Source organism: Henckelia pumila, chromosome 4 (assembly GCF_033568475.1).
Source record: "Henckelia pumila isolate YLH828 chromosome 4, ASM3356847v2, whole genome shotgun sequence".
Taxonomy (NCBI): Eukaryota; Viridiplantae; Streptophyta; class Magnoliopsida; order Lamiales; family Gesneriaceae; genus Henckelia; species Henckelia pumila.
Window position 1 is genome coordinate 194,696,914 of NC_133123.1, and position 23,315 is coordinate 194,720,228.

Below are 23,315 nucleotides of genomic sequence, written 5' to 3' on the forward strand. Positions count from 1 at the left end.
CGTGATCCAGGACTATGACCGCAAATATGGGAGTATCCCGTTGAAAAGCGTGATGAATTTAGAAGAGCTTATATTAAAGCTGGTTCATACCAATGTATGCTTTCAAATTATCCAAAGTTTGGAGAAAAACATCCTCGCAGTTTTCAAGCATCGTGGTTTAAGTTATTCCTATCTTGGTTGGAATATTCTCCAAGTGCGGATGCTGCATTTTGTTTACCATGTTATGTATTTCATGCTCAAGATGGACCTTCCGGATTAGATGCTTTTACTATTAACGGGTTTCGTTCATGGAAGAAGGTAAGAGATGGGAAAAATTGTGCATTTTTGGCACATATTTGAAAAGATCTGACTTCACCTCATCGAAAAGCTGAGAAAGCATGTGAAGATCTCATGAACCAACAATCGCATATATCGCAAAGTTTTGATAAGTTCACATCTAAAGAAGTTGCTGATAATAGACTTCGCTTGAAATCTTCAATTGAGGCGACTAGGTGGATTGCATTTCAAGGATGTTCTTTCAGAGGTCATGATGAGTCCATAACATCAACCAACCGTGGAAAGTTTTTGGAATTGTTGAGCTTTATAGCCTCTTACAATGACAAAGTAGTAGAAGTTTTGGACAAAGCTCCACGAAATGCATCATATACATCACCAACAACAAAAAAACAAATTTTGCAAGTCTTGGCAGCTAAAGTCAAGAATGTCATTCGAGAAAAAATTGGAGATGCAAAATTTTGTATCATCGTTGATGAAGCTCGAGATGAATCTAAAAAAGAGCAAATGTCAATTGTCTTGAGATTTGTTGACAAAGATGGTTATGTGCAAGAGCGCTTTTTTGGAATTGTTCATGTTAAAGACACTGCTGCATCAACATTGAAAGAAGGTATTTTTTCTGTTCTATCTCGTCATACACTTGATGTTCAAAATATTCGAGGGCAAGGTTATGATGGTGCAAGTAACATGCGTGGTGAATGGAATGGATTGAAAGCTTTAATTTTAAGTCAATGTCCTTATGCTTACTATAATCATTGTTTTGCACATCGTTTGCAATTGGCACTAGTTGCTGCGTCGAAGGAATTTATCCCAGCCCACCATTGTTTTACCAAGTTAAGCTCTATTATCAATGTTGTTGGTGCCTCATGTAAGCGTAATGACCAATTAAAAGCAGCTCATGCATCAAACATTGCTCATTTACTCAATATTAATGAGCTTGAGAGTGGGAAAGGACTTAATAATATTGGTTCTTTACAAAAGGCAGGTGATACACGTTGGAGTTCTCATTTGAAATCTATATCTAGTTTGATAAAGATGTTTAGTGCAACATGTGAAGTTTTATTGAATATCATTGATGATGAAAATACACCTGCTCAACGTGGAGATGCTGATGCAGCTTATGAGATGTTAACTTCTTTTGAATTTGTTTTTATTTTGCATCTCATGAAAAAGATCTTGGAGATTTCTAATTTACTTTGTCAAGCATTACAACTTCAGTCTCAAGACATTTTGAATGCAATGCATTTTGTTTCATCTACTAAGTTTCTTATTCAGAATTTGAGAGATGATGGATGGGATGAATTGGTTGCAAATGTGAAATCTTTCTGTGAAGCAGTTAATATATCTATGCCGGATTTCAGTGCCCAATATATTGCAAGAAGAGGAAGGGCTCGCCATCAACAAGATGAAATTACAGTAGAGCTTCATTTCAAAGTTAATCTTTTTAATGCTGTTAAAGACTCTCAATTGCAGGAATTGAACATCAAATTCAATGACAACACAGTAGAGTTTATTATTCTTAGCTCCGCACTAGATCCAAGAGAAATGCACAATGCATTCAGAATTGATGATATTTGCAGACTGGTACAAAAGTTTTACCCAAAAGACTTTTGATAAGTGCATTTTGTATGCATTAGTTTGTGATATTTTTATTTCTATTTTATATGCATTCATATTATTTTTATGTGTTTTTATGTGTTTTGTAGTAACCCGGAACCCATTTTAAGATAATACTATGTTAAACATGATTAAGGGTTGGTAATTGATCTATTTCGGAGTGTTATTGGACTTCGGAAGAGGAATTTGGGCTTTTGACTTCGGGCCAGATCGGAAGCTCCGATCCCAGTTCGGAAGCTCCGATCCTGACCACTTCGGAAGCAGATCGGATGCACGGAGATCGGACGTTCCGATCAGGAACGGAGGTTCCGATCTCAGCCAGCCAGCAATGCTCGATGACTCAGCCGTGAGTTTTGACAGGTGTTGATCAGGGGTTCGATCGGAAGTTCCGATCCCGGAACGGTGGTTCCGATCCCGACGTGTCGGACATGCACAGAATGAGCTGGAATCGGAAGCTCCGATCCCGAGATCGGTGGTTCCGATCGTTGCCGAGATTTTGGCTATAAATAGGGCTCATTTGCTTCAGTTTTGAAATACGAATTTCCGCGTTTCCTTCTTCAGTATATAGTGTGAGATATACACTTGAGGGCCCTATCGGTTATAATAGAGGTTCTGGAATAACCAAGGTGTGGTTATAGTCATCCGGGACTAGCGACTCCAAAGGGCTAACTACGGACGAAGGTATGGTCCGGGAATCTATTTAAGTTTTGGGAGTACTTATTAGCTTAGTTAAGGCTTATAGAATTTATGTAGTGATACGGTGAACTTTTGAATATAGGCTTGGAACCTAGGATCCTATTATACTTGAACTAGCCTAGAGGTACGTACACATTGACTGAGATTGCCAGCGAGTATACATGTTTATATGTTGCATTTATTTGGCATTATTATATGGCATGATGTATGATTTACCGTTTTTTTATACTCATATGCCATGTGCATATACACGTTGAGCCTATTTCTTGTTATACCTGACTATAGAGCCGCTCAGCTCTATACTCGATAGTCTGTCACTGAGAGTACCGCGACGGTGGGGGCATTTATGTCTGTCTACTCTGGTGTACTAGACGAGTGTGGTTGCACCCAGAGGTTGATCCGTGCGGTGGCAGCACTCATGTGGCGCCGGTTCTGAGCATGACTTTTCAGATGACCCTGTACCAGTCATCATGTTGCATGCATTATATACATATGTTTACTCATGTCTATGTACTGGGCGTAGCGCTCACGTCCTAGTTGTTATCTTGGACACCCTATTCCATGGGGCAGGTCGCAGGATGGACGGAGCTGGTAGTTCAAGGCAGGACTAGGGAGCAGGAGCTTTGAAAGTTTTTATACAGCACGATTTATTAGCTGTATAATGTTTACTTTTAAGAATTTCGATATGGTTGTATCACTACAGATTTAAGCCTGGATTATATTACTAAGCTGATATGTAAATTATGGATTACGTTTCCGCACGTTTTTACTCTGTTAAGTATTTTGCTGTATTTAAGTTTAATGCATGCTATTAGTTGCCAGTTAGTAGGTGATTCCATGCAGGGTCACTACATTTTTGGTATCAGAGCATGCATAGATTTTGGGATTAGTACTTGGGATTTAGTTTAGTCTTGAGTAATTATTGCGCATTTGGGATTTTAATGTGCAATTCTTTTCAGGATATGGCTGACGAGAGTCACGGTAGTGTTGGCCAGGGAAGTGGTCATCATCATCGTCACAATCATCATCAGGATGATCAACATCGTCATCATGAGGGTAGACGTCGCTACTCTATCAATAAGTTTATGCAGGTAGGACCGAAACCCTTAGTGGGAGGTGAGAATCCTGAACAAGCTAGAAGCTGGATGTCTAAACTTGAGAGCACGTTCCGAGCTTTTGAGTGTACTGAGGAGCAGAAACTGGAAGTTCTAGAATTCGTTCTAGAGGATAGAGCACGTTTTTGGTGGGATGCCAAGGTTTCTCAGGCACGTACTGAGAGAGGACAGGTGACTTGGGGGGATTTCTGTCGGGAGTTTCAGAAATTGTATTTTCCTCCGGCTGTTCGCCAAGCACGATCTATGGAGTTGCTTACTTTGAGGCAAGGATCAATGACTATTGATCAGTATCAACAGCGATTTCTTGATCTGCTACCTTTCAGTCCTCATATCAATGAGAGTGATGCGTCGAAATATGATATTTTTTTGCAAGGACTGAACCAAGATATCTACTCTCAGGTTGTCGTCTGTGATGACCCGGTGTCTTATGAGACTTTGGTGAACCGTTGCCGTCTTGTGGAGACCAGCAACAGGCGTGGACAGTTGATGATGCCAGCACAGCCTAGTGGATTTGTTGAGCCTCGAGCTCAATCTGTTGTGCCATCTGTACCTACGTCTTCTTCTACTCCTACTACTTCATCTGGATCTCGTGGTTCACGAGGTATGTTCCGCTTTGGGAAGAAGAAGAAGGAGGAGTTTTGTAGCCACTGTGGTGGGAAGCATCCTGCAGCTTCATGTCGGAGAGCTACTGGGGCTTGTTATATTTGTGGGCAGCAGGGACATCTGCGGAGAGATTGTCCTCAGCGCATGGGTTCTGCTAGTGGATCGGGATCACAAGTTGGATCTCAAGCTTCTATTTTTCCACGTCAGCAGCCAGCACCACAGAGTTCTTCTGGTTATCGTCCCCAGACTCAAGGGCAGGTGTTTGCTCTGTCTCAGGAGCAGGCTACTGAGGGAAGCGATCGCATGTTGGCAGGTAACTTCTTGTTATGTGGTATTCCTGCACTTATATTAATTGATACTGGAGCATCGCATTCCTTTATTTCTAGTCGCTTCGTTAAGAGACATAGATTACCTTATGTATCATTAGATATGGATTTAGTTGTATCTACTCCGTTGGAGCAAGAGATAGTAACTAAGCGTCTAGTGATGGGTTGCCTTCTGGAGTTTGAGGGTAATGTGTTATCGGCTAATTTGATGATATTAGCGATGACGGATTTTGATTGTATTTTGGGAATAGATATGCTGACTTTGTATCACGCTACTGTGGATTGTTATCAGCGTCTGGTACAGTTTCATCCCGTTGAGGGTGATAGCTGGTACTTTTATGGTGAGGGTGCGCGACCTCCGATGCCACTTGTTTCGGCTCTGAAGGCATGTCATGTCTTGGAGTCAGGTGGGGAGGGCTACCTCATCTATGCAGTTGATATGTCCATGAGTAGTACGGGTATTGCTCAGCTACCGGTTGTCAGCGAGTTTCCTGACGTATTCCCTGATGAGATTCCTGGTTTTCCTCCGGTTCGAGAGGTTGAATTTGGTATTGATCTAGTACCAGGAACTACGCCTATATCTCGAGCACCCTATCGTCTGGCACCGTCAGAGATGAGGGAATTGAAACAGCAGTTGCAAGATCTGCTTGATAAGGGATATATTCGTCCGAGTTTTTCTCCGTGGGGAGCACCTGTTTTGTTTGTCAAGAAGAAGGATGGATCGATGCGATTATGTATTGATTACAGGCAGTTGAATCGTGTCACCATCAAGAATAAGTATCCTTTGCCGCGGATTGATGATCTGTTCGATCAACTACAGGATACTTCTGTTTATTCGAAGATAGATCTGAGATCTGGATACCATCAGATGCGGGTACGAGACTCAGATATATCTATGACTGCTTTCAGGACCAGATACGGGCATTATGAGTTTCTGGTGATGCCATTCGGTTTGACGAATGCACCGGCAGTCTTTATGAATCTGATGAATCAGATATTTCGAGATTATCTGGATAGATTTGTCATCGTCTTTATAGATGATATTCTTGTTTATTCTCATGACAAGGATGAGCATGCACAGCATTTGAGGATTGTTCTACAGACGTTACGAGATAAGCAGCTATATGCGAAATTGAGTAAGTGTGAATTCTGGCTTGATCGGGTAGTATTTCTCGGTCATGTGATTTCGAGTGAAGGGATATCTGTTGATCCTAGTAAAATAGAGGCAGTGCTGAACTGGTCTCGACCGACGACGGTTGCTGAGATTCGTAGTTTCTTGGGTCTAGCGGGATATTACCGTCGGTTCATCGAGAATTTTTCACAGTTGGCCAGGCCTTTGACTCAGCTTACACGGAAAGATGTTGCCTTCATTTGGTCCTCGGATTGTGAGGAGTCATTTCACGAGCTGCGTAGACGTCTTACTACTGCACCTGTGCTAGCTCTACCTTCTGGGTCAGGAGGTTATGTTGTCTATACTGATGCCTCTGGTCAGGGGTTAGGATGTGTTTTGACACAGCATGGACATGTTATTGCCTATGCTTCTCGACAGTTGAAGACGCATGAGAATAACTATCCAGTGCATGATCTCGAGTTAGCCGCCATTGTATTTGCGCTCAAGATTTGGAGACATTATCTTTATGGCGAGAAATTTGAGATATTTACGGATCACAAGAGTTTGAAGTATTTATTCACTCAGGCAGAGTTGAATATGCGACATAGACGCTGGATGGATCTCCTGAAGGATTATGATTGTGAAATCAAATATCATCCAGGTTCTGCTAATCTTACTGCTGATGCCTTGAGTCGGCAGGTGAGACTGTCTGCACTTCAGACTAATGAAATATCTCATATGATTCAAGAGTGCTGTTCATTGAGTTTTACGCTCAAGCACAAGAAAGGGAGGAATGGGATTCGTTTGTATACTATTCTATCTGAGCCAGCATTGTATTCTCGGATCAGAGATGCTCAGATATCTGATGTTAAGATTCAGCGATTAGCACGTTTAGCCAATGGAGATAATACATCTGGATTCCATTTTCAGGCAGATGGTTTATTGTGCCTATCCAATAGAGTGGTTGTACCTAATGTTGCAGAGCTCAGGAATGATATTCTATCTCAAGCTCACAGGAGTCGATTATCAGTTCATCCTGGAAGTATGAAAATGTATAAGGACTTGCGAACTAGATTCTGGTGGAAGGGAATGAAGCGAAGTGTTTATCAGTTTGTTTCGAGATGTTTGGTTTGTCAACAGGTCAAGGCTGAACATCGACGACCAGGTGGATTACTGCAGAATCTTGAGATTCCCGAATGGAAGTGGGAGCACGTGACTATGGATTTTGTCACCCACTTGCCTATGACTTCACGTCAGTGTGATGCTATCTGGGTTGTCGTTGACCGTTTGACAAAATCAGCACATTTCATTCCTTATAACCGGGAGTATTCTTATGATCGCATGGCACGCTTATATATCCAGGAGATTGTGCGATTACATGGGATTCCAGTGAGTATTGTCAGTGATAGAGATCCGCGATTTACTTCACGTTTTTGGGGTAGTTTTCAGCAGGCGTTGGGTACCACTCTGAGTTTGAGCACTGCATATCATCCGGAGATTGACGGGCAGTCAGAGCGCACTATTCGTACGCTGGAGGATATGCTACGTTCTTCTGTCATGGATTTTGGCTTATCTTGGCAGGATCAGTTACCTTTGATTGAATTTGCCTACAATAACAGTTATCATCGTAGTATTGATATGGCACCTTTCGAGGCATTGTATGGTCGACGATGTCGTACTCCGTTATTCTGGGATGAAGTCGGGGAACGGCAAGTCGAGGGTCCTGAATTGGTGCAGCAGATTGTAGACAAGCTAGATTTGATCAAGCATAGGATCAAAGTTGCTCAAGATAGACAAGCCAGTTATGCGAATATTCGCCGCAGGCCACTTCAGTTTGAGCCTGGTGAATATGTATTTCTCCGGGTATCACCTTTCAGGAAGGTGATGAGATTTGGTGTGAAAGACAAGTTGTCTCCTCGTTACATTGGGCCTTTCCAGATACTGGAGAAGATTGGAGATGTTGCTTATCGTTTGGCTTTACCGCCATCTCTTTCCAGTATATACAATGTTTTTCATGTGTCGTTGCTTCGACAGTACATAGCTGATGAATCTCATGTGATTCAATCTACTGATATTCAGCTAGAGCCAGATCTGTCTTTTGTTGAACGACCAATCTGTATCCTAGACAGGAAGGAGAAAGTTCTTCGGAACAAGACTATACCACTTGTGATGGTACAGTGGCAGCGCCGAGGCGTTGAAGAAGCAACTTGGGAAACTGAGAGTCGTATGCGAGCAGAATATCCTGAGTTGTTTGCTTTGTATTTTTGATTACCATATAAGATGTAATTACCGTTGTTGTAATAAGACATGGTTTGTTGTTTCATATTGTTATCTTGATTTATCTTTAGATGTTATTTCGCGGACGAAATATCTAAAGGTGGGGAGAATGTAGTAACCCGGAACCCATTTTAAGATAATACTATGTTAAACATGATTAAGGGTTGGTAATTGATCTATTTCGGAGTGTTATTGGACTTCGGAAGAGGAATTTGGGCTTTTGACTTCGGGCCAGATCGGAAGCTCCGATCCCAGTTCGGAAGCTCCGATCCTGACCACTTCGGAAGCAGATCGGATGCACGGAGATCGGACGTTCCGATCAGGAATGGAGGTTCCGATCTCAGCCAGCCAGCAATGCTCGATGACTCAGCCGTGAGTTTTGACAGGTGTTGATCAGGGGTTCGATCGGAAGTTCCGATCCCGGAACGGTGGTTCCGATCCCGACGTGTCGGACATGCACAGAATGAGCTGGAATCGGAAGCTCCGATCCCGAGATCGGTGGTTCCGATCGTTGCCGATATTTTTGCTATAAATAGGGCTCATTTGCTTCAGTTTTGAAATACGAATTTCCGCGTTTCCTTCTTCAGTATATAGTGTGAGATATACACTTGAGGGCCCTATCGGTTATAATAGAGGTTCTGGAATAACCAAGGTGTGGTTATAGTCATCCGGGACTAGCGACTCCAAAGGGCTAACTACGGACGAAGGTATGGTCCGGGAATCTATTTAAGTTTTGGGAGTACTTATTAGCTTAGTTAAGGCTTATAGAATTTATGTAGTGATACGGTGAACTTTTGAATATAGGCTTGGAACCTAGGATCCTATTATACTTGAACTAGCCTAGAGGTACGTACACATTGACTGAGATTGCCAGCGAGTATACATGTTTATATGTTGCATTTATTTGGCATTATTATATGGCATGATGTATGATTTACCGTTTTTTTATACTCATATGTCATGTGCATATACACGTTGAGCATATTTCTTGTTATACCTGACTATAGAGCCGCTCAGCTCTATACTCGATAGTCTGTCACTGAGAGTACCGCGACGGCGGGGGCATTTATGTCTGTCTACTCTGGTGTACTAGACGAGTGTGGTTGCACCCAGAGGTTGATCCGTGCGGTGGCAGCACTCATGTGGCGCCGGTTCTGAGCATGACTTTTCAGATGACCCTGTACCAGTCATCATGTTGCATGCATTATATACATATGTTTACTCATGTCTATGTACTGGGCGTAGCGCTCACGTCCTAGTTGTTATCTTGGACACCCTATTCCATGGGGCAGGTCGCAGGATGGACGGAGCTGGTAGTTCAAGGCAGGACTAGGGAGCAGGAGCTTTGAAAGTTTTTATACAGCATGATTTATTAGCTGTATAATGTTTACTTTTAAGAATTTCGATATGGTTGTATCACTACAGATTTAAGCCTGGATTATATTACTAAGCTGATATGTAAATTATGGATTACGTTTCCGCACGTTTTTACTCTGTTAAGTATTTTGCTGTATTTAAGTTTAATGCATGCTATTAGTTGCCAGTTAGTAGGTGATTCCATGCAGGGTCACTACATGTTTTAAGTTCATGTGTGTGTATTTCATTCTCCCGGTTAATTTTGTAGGAAAATGGATTTTTGAAGAGTTAATTACGGAGCATCCTCGATCGAAAAATCATATTTAATTTTAGAAACATCCAAATCTGATCTCCACCTTTCAGAATGAATTTCAAGATGTTTTGAAGATACTGTCCAAATTTCAGGTCAATCCGACAGCTAGAACTCAAGATATGAATTTTTCAAATTTGTCACTCGGAGCAGGTTAAAAGTTTCGCTGATGGTGAGTGTTGTAGCGCGATTGCACTTGCGTTTGGCGCTAGGAAGAGTGCTAACGCGCTTAGAAGAAGGTGAAGGGCGCATGAGGGAGCGCTATCTCGCAGCAGAGGACTGTAGTTGGCGCAAGATTTATCAAGAACAGCGCATGGGAAGCGCGCCTATCATAGAGCTAACGCGCTAAAGAACAAGGAAGGGCGCAAGGCACCAGCGCTATTGCGCAAGGATCTGTGCGTGAGTTGTTTTCGGGCAGAAACATGCTCACTCGAGCGAGAGCTTGTGCTCGCTCGAGCGAGCAATACGGAAAAAGAATTTTTCGGAACAAAGAGTCTTCCCTCGAGCGAGAGGTTGTTCTCGCTCGAGCGAGACGTCGGGATCAAAAAAAATTAGAATTTTCAGAATTAAAATCTCTTATTTTTCGGGCTTTCTTTCTTGGGATTTTTAGAACGTATAAATAGGAGGTAAAAGACGCACACCGGGGGATTCATCAGGTATTTTTGGATGCACAACAAGAGGCGAGAGGCGGCTATGAGCGTGGAGACTGAAGACTGAAGACTGAAGACGCTCCATCAGAGTTTTTCTTCTTTTCTTCTTTTCTTTCTTAATTTTTGTTTGACTATTTTTTTCAATTATTGAGTAGTTTATTTTCAACCAAGACGACATGATTGGCCCGAACAAATTCATATAGAAAACTTGGATGTTTGTTTGGGATTTTTCAGAGTTGATTTTGTTTTATTGATTGTCAGATTTATATTTGTCTTGTGAATAGTCTGATCAACTGTTTGCTTGCATGTTAATCGATTCCAAGTCGACAGAGGGGGTTTCTATTTTGATCACTTTGATAATCAACATATTGTAAAACCGACTAGAAATAGAATTCGGTTTCAGTGTGCGGTTTTGGTGTAAACTGAATTTTCACAAATATTTAATGCATTCAAATTTGATTAGAATTACGAAAGATTAGTTCATCAATATTTGAATAGGTTTGATTTTTCTAGAAATAGTCCTTTGAACAAATTAGGAGAATTCCCGTGAATTAATATTAAATCTGAGTCCTGAATCGACTACATGTTACATGATTTGTTCGGTACCTACGTGTGTCTTGGTTGTCTTTGTTTTAATTATTTTTATCTTCAGTTATTTTTATTCTTATTTCTTAAGCAGTTTTTATTTTATTTTCTTATTTTATTTAAATCAAATTGCTTTTTATTATTTTGTCTAGATTAAGTAAAATAATTAATTCTTGAGAATTGACAACAGTCCCTGTGGGATCGATACTTGGACTCTCAGTCCACTTTACTATTACTTGATCTGGTACGCTTGCCAGTAAATTTATATCACACCGATTTAGCCGGTCAAGTTTTTGGCGCCGTTTCCAGGGACTGTTTAGTTAATATTAGGATAGATTATTTGTTTGAGACTAGACAATATTTTTTTTTTTGCATTTGTTTATTTCTTAATTTTTATTTTATTTTTTTTCTTGCTTGTGAGGTACTTGGAGATGGACCATCGACAGGTGTTCACAAGATTTGGCCAGCAATACTTGGAGCCTTTCTATGCTGCTTGGGGGAGATTCAATGATTTGGCGAACAGATTTCAATGCCATCAGTTTTCGACTTACACGCTCACTAAAATTTTTTATGGTGGTTTGGATGAGATTACAAGAAGTTGGGTATATTCTGGAGCTTTGGCCACTAGAAGTCAATTGTTTAGAAGAGATGAAGACAGTGCGATGCACTTGTTAAATGATATGGCAGATTTCGACTACCTGTAGTAACCCAGAACTCATTTTAAGATAATAATATGTTAAACATGATTAAGGGTTAGTAATTAATCATTTTCGGAGTGTTATTGGACTTCGAAAGAGAATTTGGGCTTTTGACTTTGGGCCGGATCGGAAGCTCCGAACCCAGATCGGAAGCTCCGATCCTAGCCACTTCAGAAGCTCAGCGGAAGCATCGAGATCGGAAGCTCCGATCCTGGAACGAAAGTTCCGATCTCCAGCTTCCAACAATGATCGATGACTCAGCCGCGAGTTTTGACAAGTGTTGGACGTAGAGCAGATCGGAAGCTCCGATCGGGCGATCGGAAGTTCCGATCCCGACGTGTCACACATGCATGCAGTGAGCTGGATCGGAAGCTCCGATCCCGAAATCGAAAGTTCCGATCCTGGCCGGGAATTTTGCCTATAAATAGGGCTTCTCATATTCATTTCTGAAATACGAATTCCCGAGTTTCTTTCTTCAGTTCTATAGTATGAGTTATACACTTGAGGGCCCTATCGGTTATAATAGAGGTTCTGGAATAACCAAGGTGTGGTTATAGTCATTCGGGACTAGCGACTCCAAAGGGCTAACTACGGACGAAGGTATGGTCCGGGAATTTATTTAAGTTTTGGGGGTACTTATTAGCTTAGTTAAGGCTTATAGAATTTATGTAGTGATACGGTGAACTTTTGAATATAGGCTTGGAACCTAGGATCCTATTATACTTGAACTAGCCTAAAGGTACGTACACATTGACTGAGATTGCCAGCGAGTATACATGTTTATATGTTGCATTTATTTGGCATTATTATATGGCATGATATATGATTTACCGCTTTTTATATTCATATGTCATGTGCATATACACGTTGAGCCTATACCTTGTTATACCTGACTATAGAGCCGCTCAACTCTATACTCGATAGTCTGTCACTGAGAGTACCGCGACAGCAGGGGCATTTATGTCTGTCTACTCTGGTGTACTAGACGAGTGTGGTTGCACCCAGAGGTTGATCCGTGCGGTGGCAGCACTCATGTGGCGCCGATTCTGAGCATGACTTTTCAGATGACCCTGTACCAGTCATCATGTTGCATGCATTATATACATATGTTTACTCATGTCTATGTACTGGGCGTTAGCGCTCACGTCCTAGTTGTTATCTTAGACAACCTATTCCATGGGGCAGGTCGCAGGATGGACAGAGCTGGTAGTTCAAGGCAGGACTAGGGAGCAGGAGCCTTGAGGATTTTACTATACAGCAGGATTCGATATAGCTGTATAATGTTTACTGTTTAAGGTTTTCGATTTGGTTGTATCACTACAGATTTAAGCCTGGATTATGTTACTAAGCTGATATGTAAATTATGGTTATGTTTCCGCACGTTTTTACTCTGTTAAGTATTTTGTTATATTAAGTTTAATGCATGCTATTAGTTGCCAGTTAGTAGGTGATACAATGCAGGGTCACTACATTTGGTATCAGAGCATGCTTAGATTTTGGGATTAGTACTTGGGATTTAGTTTAGTCTTGAGTAATTCTTGCGCATTTGGGATTTTAATGTGCAATTCTTTTCAGGATATGGCTGACGAGAGTCACGGTAGTGTTGGCCAGGGAGGAGGTGGTCATCATCATCGTCATCACCGCCATCATGATGATCAACATCGTCATCATGAGGGTAGACTTCGCTACTCTATCAATAAATTCATGCAAGTAGGACCGAAACCTTTGGTGGGAGGTGAGAATCCTGAACAGGCGAGGAGTTGGATGTCTAAACTCGAGAGTACTTTTCGTGCTTTTGATTGTACTGAGGATCAGAAACTGGAAGTTCTAGAATTCGTTCTAGAGGATCGAGCACGTTTTTGGTGGGATGCCAAAGCTTCTCAGGCACGTATTGAGAGAGGACAGGTGACTTGGGGGGATTTCTGTCGGGAGTTCCAGAAACTGTAGTTTCCTCCGGCTGTTCGCCAAGCACGATCTATGGAGTTGCTTACTCTGAGGCAAGGATCAATGACTATTGATCAATATCAGCAACGATTTCTTGATCTGCTACCTTTCAGTCCCCATATCAATGAGAGTGATGCGTCGAAATATGATATCTTTTTACAAGGTTTGAACCAAGATATCTACTCACAGGTTGTCGTCTGTGATGACCCGGTATCTTTTGAGACTTTGGTAAACCGTTTTCGTCTTGTAGAGACTAGCAACAGGCGGGCACAGTTGATGATACCAGGACAGCCTAGTGGATCTTTTGAGCCTCGAGCTCAATCTATTGTGCAATCTGGACCTACGTCTTCTTCTACTCCTACTACTTCATCTGGATCTCGTGGTTCACGAGGTATGTTCCGTTTTGGGAAGAAGAAGAAGAAGAAGGAGGAGTTTTGTAGTCACTGTGGAGGGAAGCATCCTGCAGCTTCATGTCGAAGAGCTACTGGTGCTTGTTATATTTGCGGTCAGCAGGGACATCTGCGGAGAGATTGTCCTCAGCGTATGAGTTCTGCTAGTGGATCGGGATCACAGGTTGGATCTCAGGCTTCTATTGTTCCATGTAAGCAGCCAGCACCATAGAGTTCTTCTGGTTATCGTCCCCAGACTCAAGGGCAGGTGTTTGCTCTGTCTCAGGAGCAGGCTACTGAGGGAAACGATCGCATGTTGGCAGGTACTTTTTTGTTATGTGGTATTCCTTCACTTGTATTAATTGATACTGGAGCATCGCATTCCTTTATTTCTAGTCGCTTTGTTAAGAGACATAGATTACCTTATGTATCATTAGATATGGATTTAGTTGTATCTACTCCGTTGGAGCAAGAGATAGTAACTAAGCGTCTAGTGATGGGTTGCCTTCTGGAGTGAGGGTAATACGTTATCGGCTAATTTGATGATATTAGCGATGGCAGATTTTGACTGTATCTTGGGAATAGATATGCTGACTTTGTATCACGCTACTGTGGATTGTTATCAGCGTCTGGTACAGTTTAATCCGGTTGAGGGTGATAGCTGGTATTTTTATGGTGAGGGTGCGCGACCTTCAATGCCACTTGTTTCGGCTCTGAAGGCATGTCATGTCTTGGAGTCAGGTGGGGAGGGCTACCTCATCTATGCAGTTGATATGTCCACGAGTAGTACGGGTATTGATCAGTTACCGGTTGTCAGCGAGTTTCCTGATGTATTCCCTGATGAGATTCCTGGTTTTCCTCCGGTGCGAGAGGTTGAATTTGGTATTGATTTAATACCAGGAACTACGCCTATATCCCGAGCACCTTATCGTCTAGCACCTTCAGAGATGAGGGAATTGAAACAGCAGTTACAAGATCTACTTGATAAGGGATATATTCGTCCGAGTGTTTCTCCATGGGGAGCACCTGTTTTATTTATCAAAAAGAAGGATGGATCGATGCGATTGTGTATTGATTACAGGCAGTTGAATCGTGTCACCATCAAGAATAAGTATCCTTTGCCGCGGATTGATGATCTGTTCGATCAACTACAGGGTACTTCTGTTTATTCTAAGATAGATCTGAGATCTGGATACCATCTGATGCGGATACGAGACTCAGATATATCTACGACTGCTTTTAGGACCAGATACGGGCATTATGAATTTCTGGTGATGCCATTCGTTTTGACGAATGCACCGGCAGTCTTTATGAATCTGATGAATCAGATATTTTGAGAGTATCTGGATAGATTTGTCATCGTCTTCATTGATGATATTCTTGTCTATTCTCATGACAAGGATGAGCATGCACAGCATCTAAGGATTGTTTTACAGACGTTACGAGATAAGCAGTTGTATGCGAAATTGAGCAAGTGTGAATTTTGGCTTGATCGGGTAGTGTTTCTCGGTCATGTGATTTCTAATGAAGGGATATCTGTTGATCCAAGTAAGATAGAGGCAGTGCTGAACTGGTCTCGTCCGACGACAGTTGCTGAGATTCGTAGTTTCTTGGGTCTAGCTGGATATTACCGTCGGTTCATCGAGAATTTTGCACAGTTGGCAAGGCCTTTGACTCAGCTTACTCGGAAAGATGTTGCCTTTATATGGTCCTCGGATTGTGAGGAGTCATTTCACGAGCTGCATAGACGTCTTACTACTGCACCTGTGCTAGCTCTACCTTCTGGATCAGGAGGTTATGTTGTCTATATTGATGCCTCTGGTTAGGGGTTAGGATGTGTTTTGACACAGTATGGACATGTTATTGCCTATGCTTCTCGACAGTTGAAGACGCATGAGAATAATTATCCAGTGCATGATCTTGAGTTAGCCGCCATTGTATTTGCGCTCAAGATTTGGAGGCATTATCTTTATGGCGAGAAATTTGAGATATTTACGGATCATAAGAGATTGAAGTATTTATTCACTCAGGCGGAGTTGAATATGCGACAGAGACGCTGGATGGATCTTCTGAAGGATTATGATTGTGAAATCAAATATCATCCAGGTTCTGTTAATCTTACTGCTGATGCCTTGAGTCGGCAGGTGATACTTTCTACACTTCAGACTAGTGAAATATCTCATATGATTCAAGAGTGTTGTTCATTGAGTTTTACGCTCAAGCACAAGAAAGGAAGAAATGGAATTCGTTTGTATACTATTCTATCTGAGCCAACATTGTATTCTCGGATCAGAGATGCTCAGATATCTGATGTTAAGACTCAGCGTTTGGAACGTTTAGCCAATGGAGTTAATACATCTGGATTTCATTTTCAGGCAGATGGTTTATTGTGCTTATCTAATCGAGTGGTTGTACCTAATGTTGCGGAGCTCAGGAACGATATTCTATCTCAAGCTCACAGGAGTCGATTATCAGTTCATCCTGGTAGCATGAAAATGTATAAGGACTTGCGAACTAGATTCTGGTGGAAAGGGATGAAAAGGACTGTGTATCAATTTGTTTCTAGATGTTTGGTTTGTCAACAGGTCAAGGCTGAACACCGACGACCAGGTGGATTATTGCAGAATCTTGAGATTCCCGAATGGAAGTGGGAGCACGTGACTATGGATTTTGTTACCCACTTGCCTATGACATCACGTCAGTGTGATGCTATCTGGGTTGTCGTTGACCGTTTGACGAAATCAGCACACTTTATTCCTTATAACCGGGAGTATTCTTATGATCGCATGGCACGTTTATACATCCAGGAGATAGTGCGATTACATGGGATTCCAGTGAGCATAGTCAGTGATAGAGACCCGCGATTTACCTCACGTTTTTGGGGTAGTTTTCAGGAGGCGTTGGGTACCACTCTGAGTTTAAGCACTGCATATCATCCGGAGACTGACGGACAGTCAGAGCGGACGATTCGTACATTGGAGGATATGCTACGTTCTTCTATCATAGATTTTGGCTTATCTTGGCAGGATCAGTTACCTTTGATCGAATTTGCCTACAATAACAGTTATCATCGTATTATTGATATAGCACCTTTCGAGGCATTGTACGGTCGACGGTGTCGTACTCCGTTATTGTGGGATGAAGTCGGGGAACGACAAGTCGAGGGTCCTGAATTGGTGCAGCAGATTGTAGACAAGGTAGATTTGATCAAGCATAGGATCAGAGTTGCTCAAGATAGACAAGCCAGTTATGCTAATATTCGTCGCAAGCCACTTCAGTTTGAGCTTGGTGAATATGTGTTTCTCCGAGTATCACCTTTCAGGAAGGTGATGAGATTCGGCGTGAAAGGCAAGTTGTCTTCTCGTTTTATTGGACCTTTCCAAATACTGGAAAAGATCGGAGATGTTGCATATCGTTTGGCTTTACCGCCAAATCTTTCCAGTATACATAATGTTTTTCATATGTCGTTGCTTCGAAAGTATATAGCTGATGAATCTCATGTGATTCAGTCTACTGATATTCAGCTAGAGCCAGATCTGTCTTTTATTGAACGACCAATCCGTATCCTAGACAGGAAGGAGAAAGTTCTTCGTAACAAGACTATACCACTTGTGATGGTACAGTGGCAGCGCCGAGGCGTTGAAGAAGCAACTTGGGAAACTGAGAGTCGTATGCAAGCGGAATATCCTGGGTTGTTTGCTTTGTACTTTTGATTTACCATGTAAGATGTAATTACAGTTGTTGTAATAAACATGGTTTGATGTTTCATATTGTTATCTTGATTTGTCTTTAGATATTATTTCACGAACGAAATTTCTAAAGGTGGGGAGAATGTAGTAACCCAGAACTCATTTTAAGATAATAATATGTTAAACATGATTAAGGGTTAGTAATTAATCATTTTTGGAGTGTTATTGGACTTCGAAAGAGAATTTGGGCTTTTGACTTTGGGCCGGATCGGAAGCTCCGAACCCAGATCGGAAGCTCCGATCCCAGCCACTTCGGAAGCTCAGCGGAAGCATCGAGATCGGAAGCTCCAATCCTGGAACGGAAGTTCCGATCTCCAGCTGCCAGCAATGCTCAATGACTCAGCCGCGAGTTTTGACAAGTGTTGGACGTAGAGCAGATCGGAAGCTCCGATCGGGCGATCGAAAGTTCCGATCCCGACGTGTCACACATGCATGTAGTGAGCTGGATCGGAAGCTCCGATCCCGAAATCGGAAGTTCCGATCCTGGCCGGGAATTTTGCCTATAAATAGGGCTTCTCAGATTCATTTCTGAAATACGAATTCCCGAGTTTCTTTCTTCAGTTATATAGTGTGAGTTATACACATGAGGGCCCTATCGGTTATAATAGAGGTTCTGGAATAACCAAGGTGTGGTTATAGTCATTCGGGACTAGCGACTCCAAAGGGCTAACTACGGACGAAGGTATGGTCCGGGAATCTATTTAAGTTTTGGGGGTACTTATTAGCTTAGTTAAGGCGAATTTATGTAGTGATACGGTGAACTTTTGAATATAGGCTTGGAACCTAGGATCCTATTATACTTGAACTAGCCTAAAGGTACGTACACATTGACTAAGATTGCCAGCGAGTATACATGTTTATATGTTGCATTTATTTGGCATTATTATATGGCATGATATATGATTTACCGCTTTCTATATTCATATGTCATGTGCATATACACGTTGAGCCTATACCTTGTTATACCTGACTATAGAGCTGCTCAGCTCTATACTCGATAGTCTGTCACTGAGAGTACCGCGACGGCGGGGGCATTTATGTCTGTCTACTCTGGTGTACTAGACGAGTGTGGTTGCACCCAGAGGTTGATCCGTGCGGTGGCAGGACTCATGTGGCGCCGGTTCTGAGCATGAATTTTCAGATGACCCTGTACCAGTCATCATGTTGCATGCATTATATACATATGTTTACTCATGTCTATGTACTGGGCGTTAGCGCTCACGTCCTAGTTGTTATTTTGGACACCCTATTCCATGGGGCAGGTCGCAGGATGGACGGAGCTGGTAGTTCAAGGCAGGACTAGGGAGCAGGAGCCTTGAGGATTTTACTATACAGCAGGATTCGATATAGCTGTATAATGTTTACTGTTTAAGGTTTTCGATTTGGTTGTATCACTACAGATTTAAGCCTGGATTATGTTACTAAGCTGATATGTAAATTATGGTTATGTTTCCGCACGTTTTTACTCTGTTAAGTATTTTGTTATATTAAGTTTAATGCATGCTATTAGTTGCCAGTTAGTAGGTGATACCATGCAGGGTCACTACACTACCATTGGCATTGTGATCCTTCATTGCAAGGTTGGAGTCACAAATATCCTCCAGATATCAACTCTAAAAATTTTGCAAACCAACCATCGGAGAATCAAAAAGAGTGTGCAGGTTGTTCTGAAGATTATGTGGCTCAGTTGGAGAATCTTTTGCGGCAACAGACAGAGACAAATCAATTCTTAGAAAGCCGTATCAAGTCTTGGAGTCTTTTGGATGAACAGATTGCGCTTCTTAGAGAACCAAATTTTGAGATCTGCCAAGTGAGTGAAGTAACTGAGCCAGCGCATGAAGAAATAATTTTTGAGGAATTTTCTTGTGAAGAAGAGCCAATAGTGGAGATAGTGGAGGAGGATACATCCAAGAAGACAGATTTGACCTCATCAATGGTCGTTCCATGTACACCGTTAAAGATTCTTTCTTGCCATTGACGCCAACTCCACAGTATTCCATCCTCTATGAGCTTCACCCAAGATTTGGAATCTCCTTCCAAAAAAAAAATTTCATACCAAGTGTTGTTGGACCGATAAGCTTACAAAGTATATATCACGCCAAGCTTGAGGGCGAAGAAAATCAAGACCCATACGTAGAGTCGTATGATTCTTACTATGGGCGGCAGCCGCTCTTTGATGGTTGCTTCTGCATAGTCGGGCATTAGACTATAAATTTAGCGCTGACTGGGAGGCAACCCAGTGTTCTTTCCCTTGTTTTTTATTTTATTTTTGGTTTTTTTTTTTATTTAATTTTTACTTTTTTCCCATTCCAGTTTGCCGAGCCTGTCGATATACACAGTTTGATGTTGCTGTCCCAGCTGATACTGTCAAGAAGGAAGAGGATGAATCAAAAACCAGGGGAGTGTTATTTTTGTTCTCATTGTGTTTTTGTTCATCTTTGCATTTGTGTGTTTGTTATGCATTCTGTTCATTGTTCTGAAGCATTGAGGGCAATACTTTGGATAAGTATGGGGGGGGGGGGGGGTAGACTAGTATATTGCATTGTTTGTTATGTTTGTTTTGCATCTGTCAAGTTTTGTGTTCGTTTGCATTTAGTTTATTTTTGTTGTTGTTTGCATTGTTATGAGTAGGATGAGTCATAATAGCCAATGATGATGAAGTTTATTTTTAAAAAAAATGGATTTTTGAAAAAAATTTCTCTTGACTGGACATGAGAAACTGTAGGTTGAACCGTGAATATTTTTAAGTACTAATGTTAGACCAGTGAAACCAAATCAATGATAAATCTTTGTTTTGAAATTTGACATACTCTATATTTTCCTGCAATAATCAAGTATATTATTATGAAGATAAGATTCAATGAATGAATAAACAATTTAATATAAATAAAGATAGAAACTTTACCTTATGTTTTTTCGTTCACCATTCATTAAATGCATCGAGAGAATTATTAGTAGAATTCCAACCAACTCCAGTTTTCATGTGCATAAGCTTCTTGAACAATAACCAATCTTTCTTCATAGAATCCCAATGATTTCGAAGTTGTTTGTACACGAAATTTTTTCCAGTTGCTTCATTGAAATTTCTCAATAAATTTTTCCAGTCATTTGCATTAAAATGACTATTTGGCCGATTGCCCGATAAAATTTATTTTTCACATAAATCAACAAATTTCAAAGACATAAATGTATTCCACCTTGCAGATGAATGACCTTCACTTTGTTGAATTGTTTTATTTGAATTTTTAATTGTATTCTTACTCAAAGTTGGATTTGACATGACTCCTTTATTTGTACTATCTTGATTTTTCATTTCCAAACTATATAAAAAAAAAGACAAAGAAATAAAGCTCAAGATTATTTATCTCTTTACAAATATCAAGAGAGGTGTGTATAAAAATGACAGCTCAACTATCGTAAACCATGAAACCACAAAAACAAGGAAGGATTTATATGTGGCTTAAAAAGATATTTTCTTGAATGTAAGAGTTCCCATAAATATTTGGATTCTCTGTAAGCCACACAACTCGTGCTCCAAGGAACCATGAGCAGAATGGTATCCATTACCATTTCACTGAGCGAAGTGTCATGGAGAAAGATATTGAAGATGGAAAATTTCTTTAGTTTGCAGCTGTACATGGAAATCTCTATGGGACAAGTATAGAAGTAGTTGACATGGTTGCAGATGAAGGAAGAGTACGTAATTTCTTGGGGTATTATTGAACTTTGATAATATGATTCGGTTGTGACTAATTATTGAGTTTTTGTGCTTAACATATTTTAATTTTCCATCGAGCATAATATGATTTGGTATCCCAAAAACTAAGAAATGAAGAATACATGAATAGAAAACGGGGTCCCAAATTAGGCAGCCCCGGAAAAAGGAAATCTCAAAACAAAATAGCTAAAATCAGGGGAGTCTATGTTAGAGATTTACTCTCTCTACCCTCATTAAGTGACAAGTGTCACTTTTATTTATTTTTATTTTGTTTATTCTTTTTATTTCCTCTCTCTTCATTTATTATTATTCTTTTTCTCCCTTTAATCTTATAAATTTTTTTTTTGAAAACTACTTTTTCTATTTCTTATTTAAGTGTTTCACTTTTTCCTTTCTCTTTTTATTTTCTTATTTTTCTTATTATTACTATTATTATTATTAATTTTATCTTATCCAGGTTTATTCCTATAAAATTTAATCTTAGCTTTGTATGTTTTAACAGTTATTAATATATACATACAGACATTCAATTTTGATGAAATAAAAATTAAATTTTATATGATAAAATCTTAAGATTACAAAGAATTTTCATGTACTAATATAATATTTCTAATTTTTTGTAAATGTTATAATCACCAACATAAAAAAAACTTTATCTTTGTAAAGAAAAAAAAAGGACTTTTATCGTTCTTTTCAATTTTATATGTAGCTTTGCGTTAAAAATAAGAGTTTTAAATTATATATTTTAAAATTAAAAAGATTTTAAAAGAAACAATGATGTACGGTTCTAAAAAAAGAAAGAAAGAAACAACGAAGTAGTGTATAAAACTATCAGACATTAGTGAAATTTGATTCATATTGTGTTATGCAAATTCAAGCAATATAAAATTATGTATACTTTGCATTTGTAATTTTTTGTGTTTAAATAGAGAATTTTAAAATTGCAAAAAACTGAAAGAGACAAGGTTTTTTATGATTAGAATTTATTAAAATTGGGACATTTTTTTGATTTTTTAATTGTACCATATAAAATTTTAGGTTTTTATTTCATTATCTAAAAATTAATAGAGTATTATAGGAATAACTATTGATATACCTCAATAATGTGATTTTCTTGGATGAGCTAACGAAACTCCTCCAATAAATGATGAGCTGCTGCTGGCCTGAAATCACGAACAAGAGTGTAAAGGGGGGGCCGGAAGGTGTTCTGGCGTATCCCCTCCGACGCTCAAGTCAGATGCTAGGATAGCAAAATATAGAGAGTAGTGTATGCACATGAGTGAAGAATTAAGATCAACAATGAAAATAAACCTGGTATTTATAGGAGAGGGCTCCGGACATTGCGCTTACCTTCCTAATCAAGAACCCAAGAATCCCGGGATCATGATCCCGAATATATAGGCGGAGATCTCGTCTGAATTTCATTCGATAAAGGAACTATTGATCTGTACATCTTATCCGAGCTGAACTGTAATCACTAGGACTTTATATTGCTGCTCTCCTTGGAGTCACTTTAAACACTGATCCTAACATCCTAGCTAGCTCGCCAAGGTTGCCGAACCAATCTACCAAGCTAACTCCCTACTGACATCAAGGCCGAGCTGAGCTCCCAAATTCCCAAGCTGAGCTCCCGACCCGAGCTGGTAATTATAGTGGGGGAGCTTGGCCGAGCTCCCGAGGTCGAGCTCCCGACCCAAGCTGGTAATTATAGTGGGGGAGCTTGGCCGAGTTCCCGAGCTCCCGACCCGAGCTGGTAATTATAGTGGGGGAGCTTGACCAAGCTCCCGAGGCCGAACTCCCGACCCGAGCTGGTAATTATAGTGGGGGAGCTTGGCCGATCTCCCGAGCTCATGAGCTGGTCCTAGTTGATTAGGGACGAGCTTTCATCTTATGGTCAT

The 23,315-nt window shown here is 40.6% G+C and overlaps 1 protein-coding gene across 1 annotated transcript; it reads left to right on the forward strand.

Annotated features, from left to right (window-relative positions):
* Window positions 1-287: 287 nt before the first annotated feature.
* On the forward strand, window positions 288-1,887 carry LOC140862526 (uncharacterized). The gene is made up of 2 exons (XM_073265555.1): window positions 288-297; window positions 344-1,887. The coding sequence occupies exons 1-2, from the start codon at window positions 288-290 to the stop codon at window positions 1,885-1,887; spliced, it is 1,554 nt and encodes a 517-aa protein (XP_073121656.1).
* The last annotated feature ends 21,428 nt before the right edge of the window (window positions 1,888-23,315 follow it).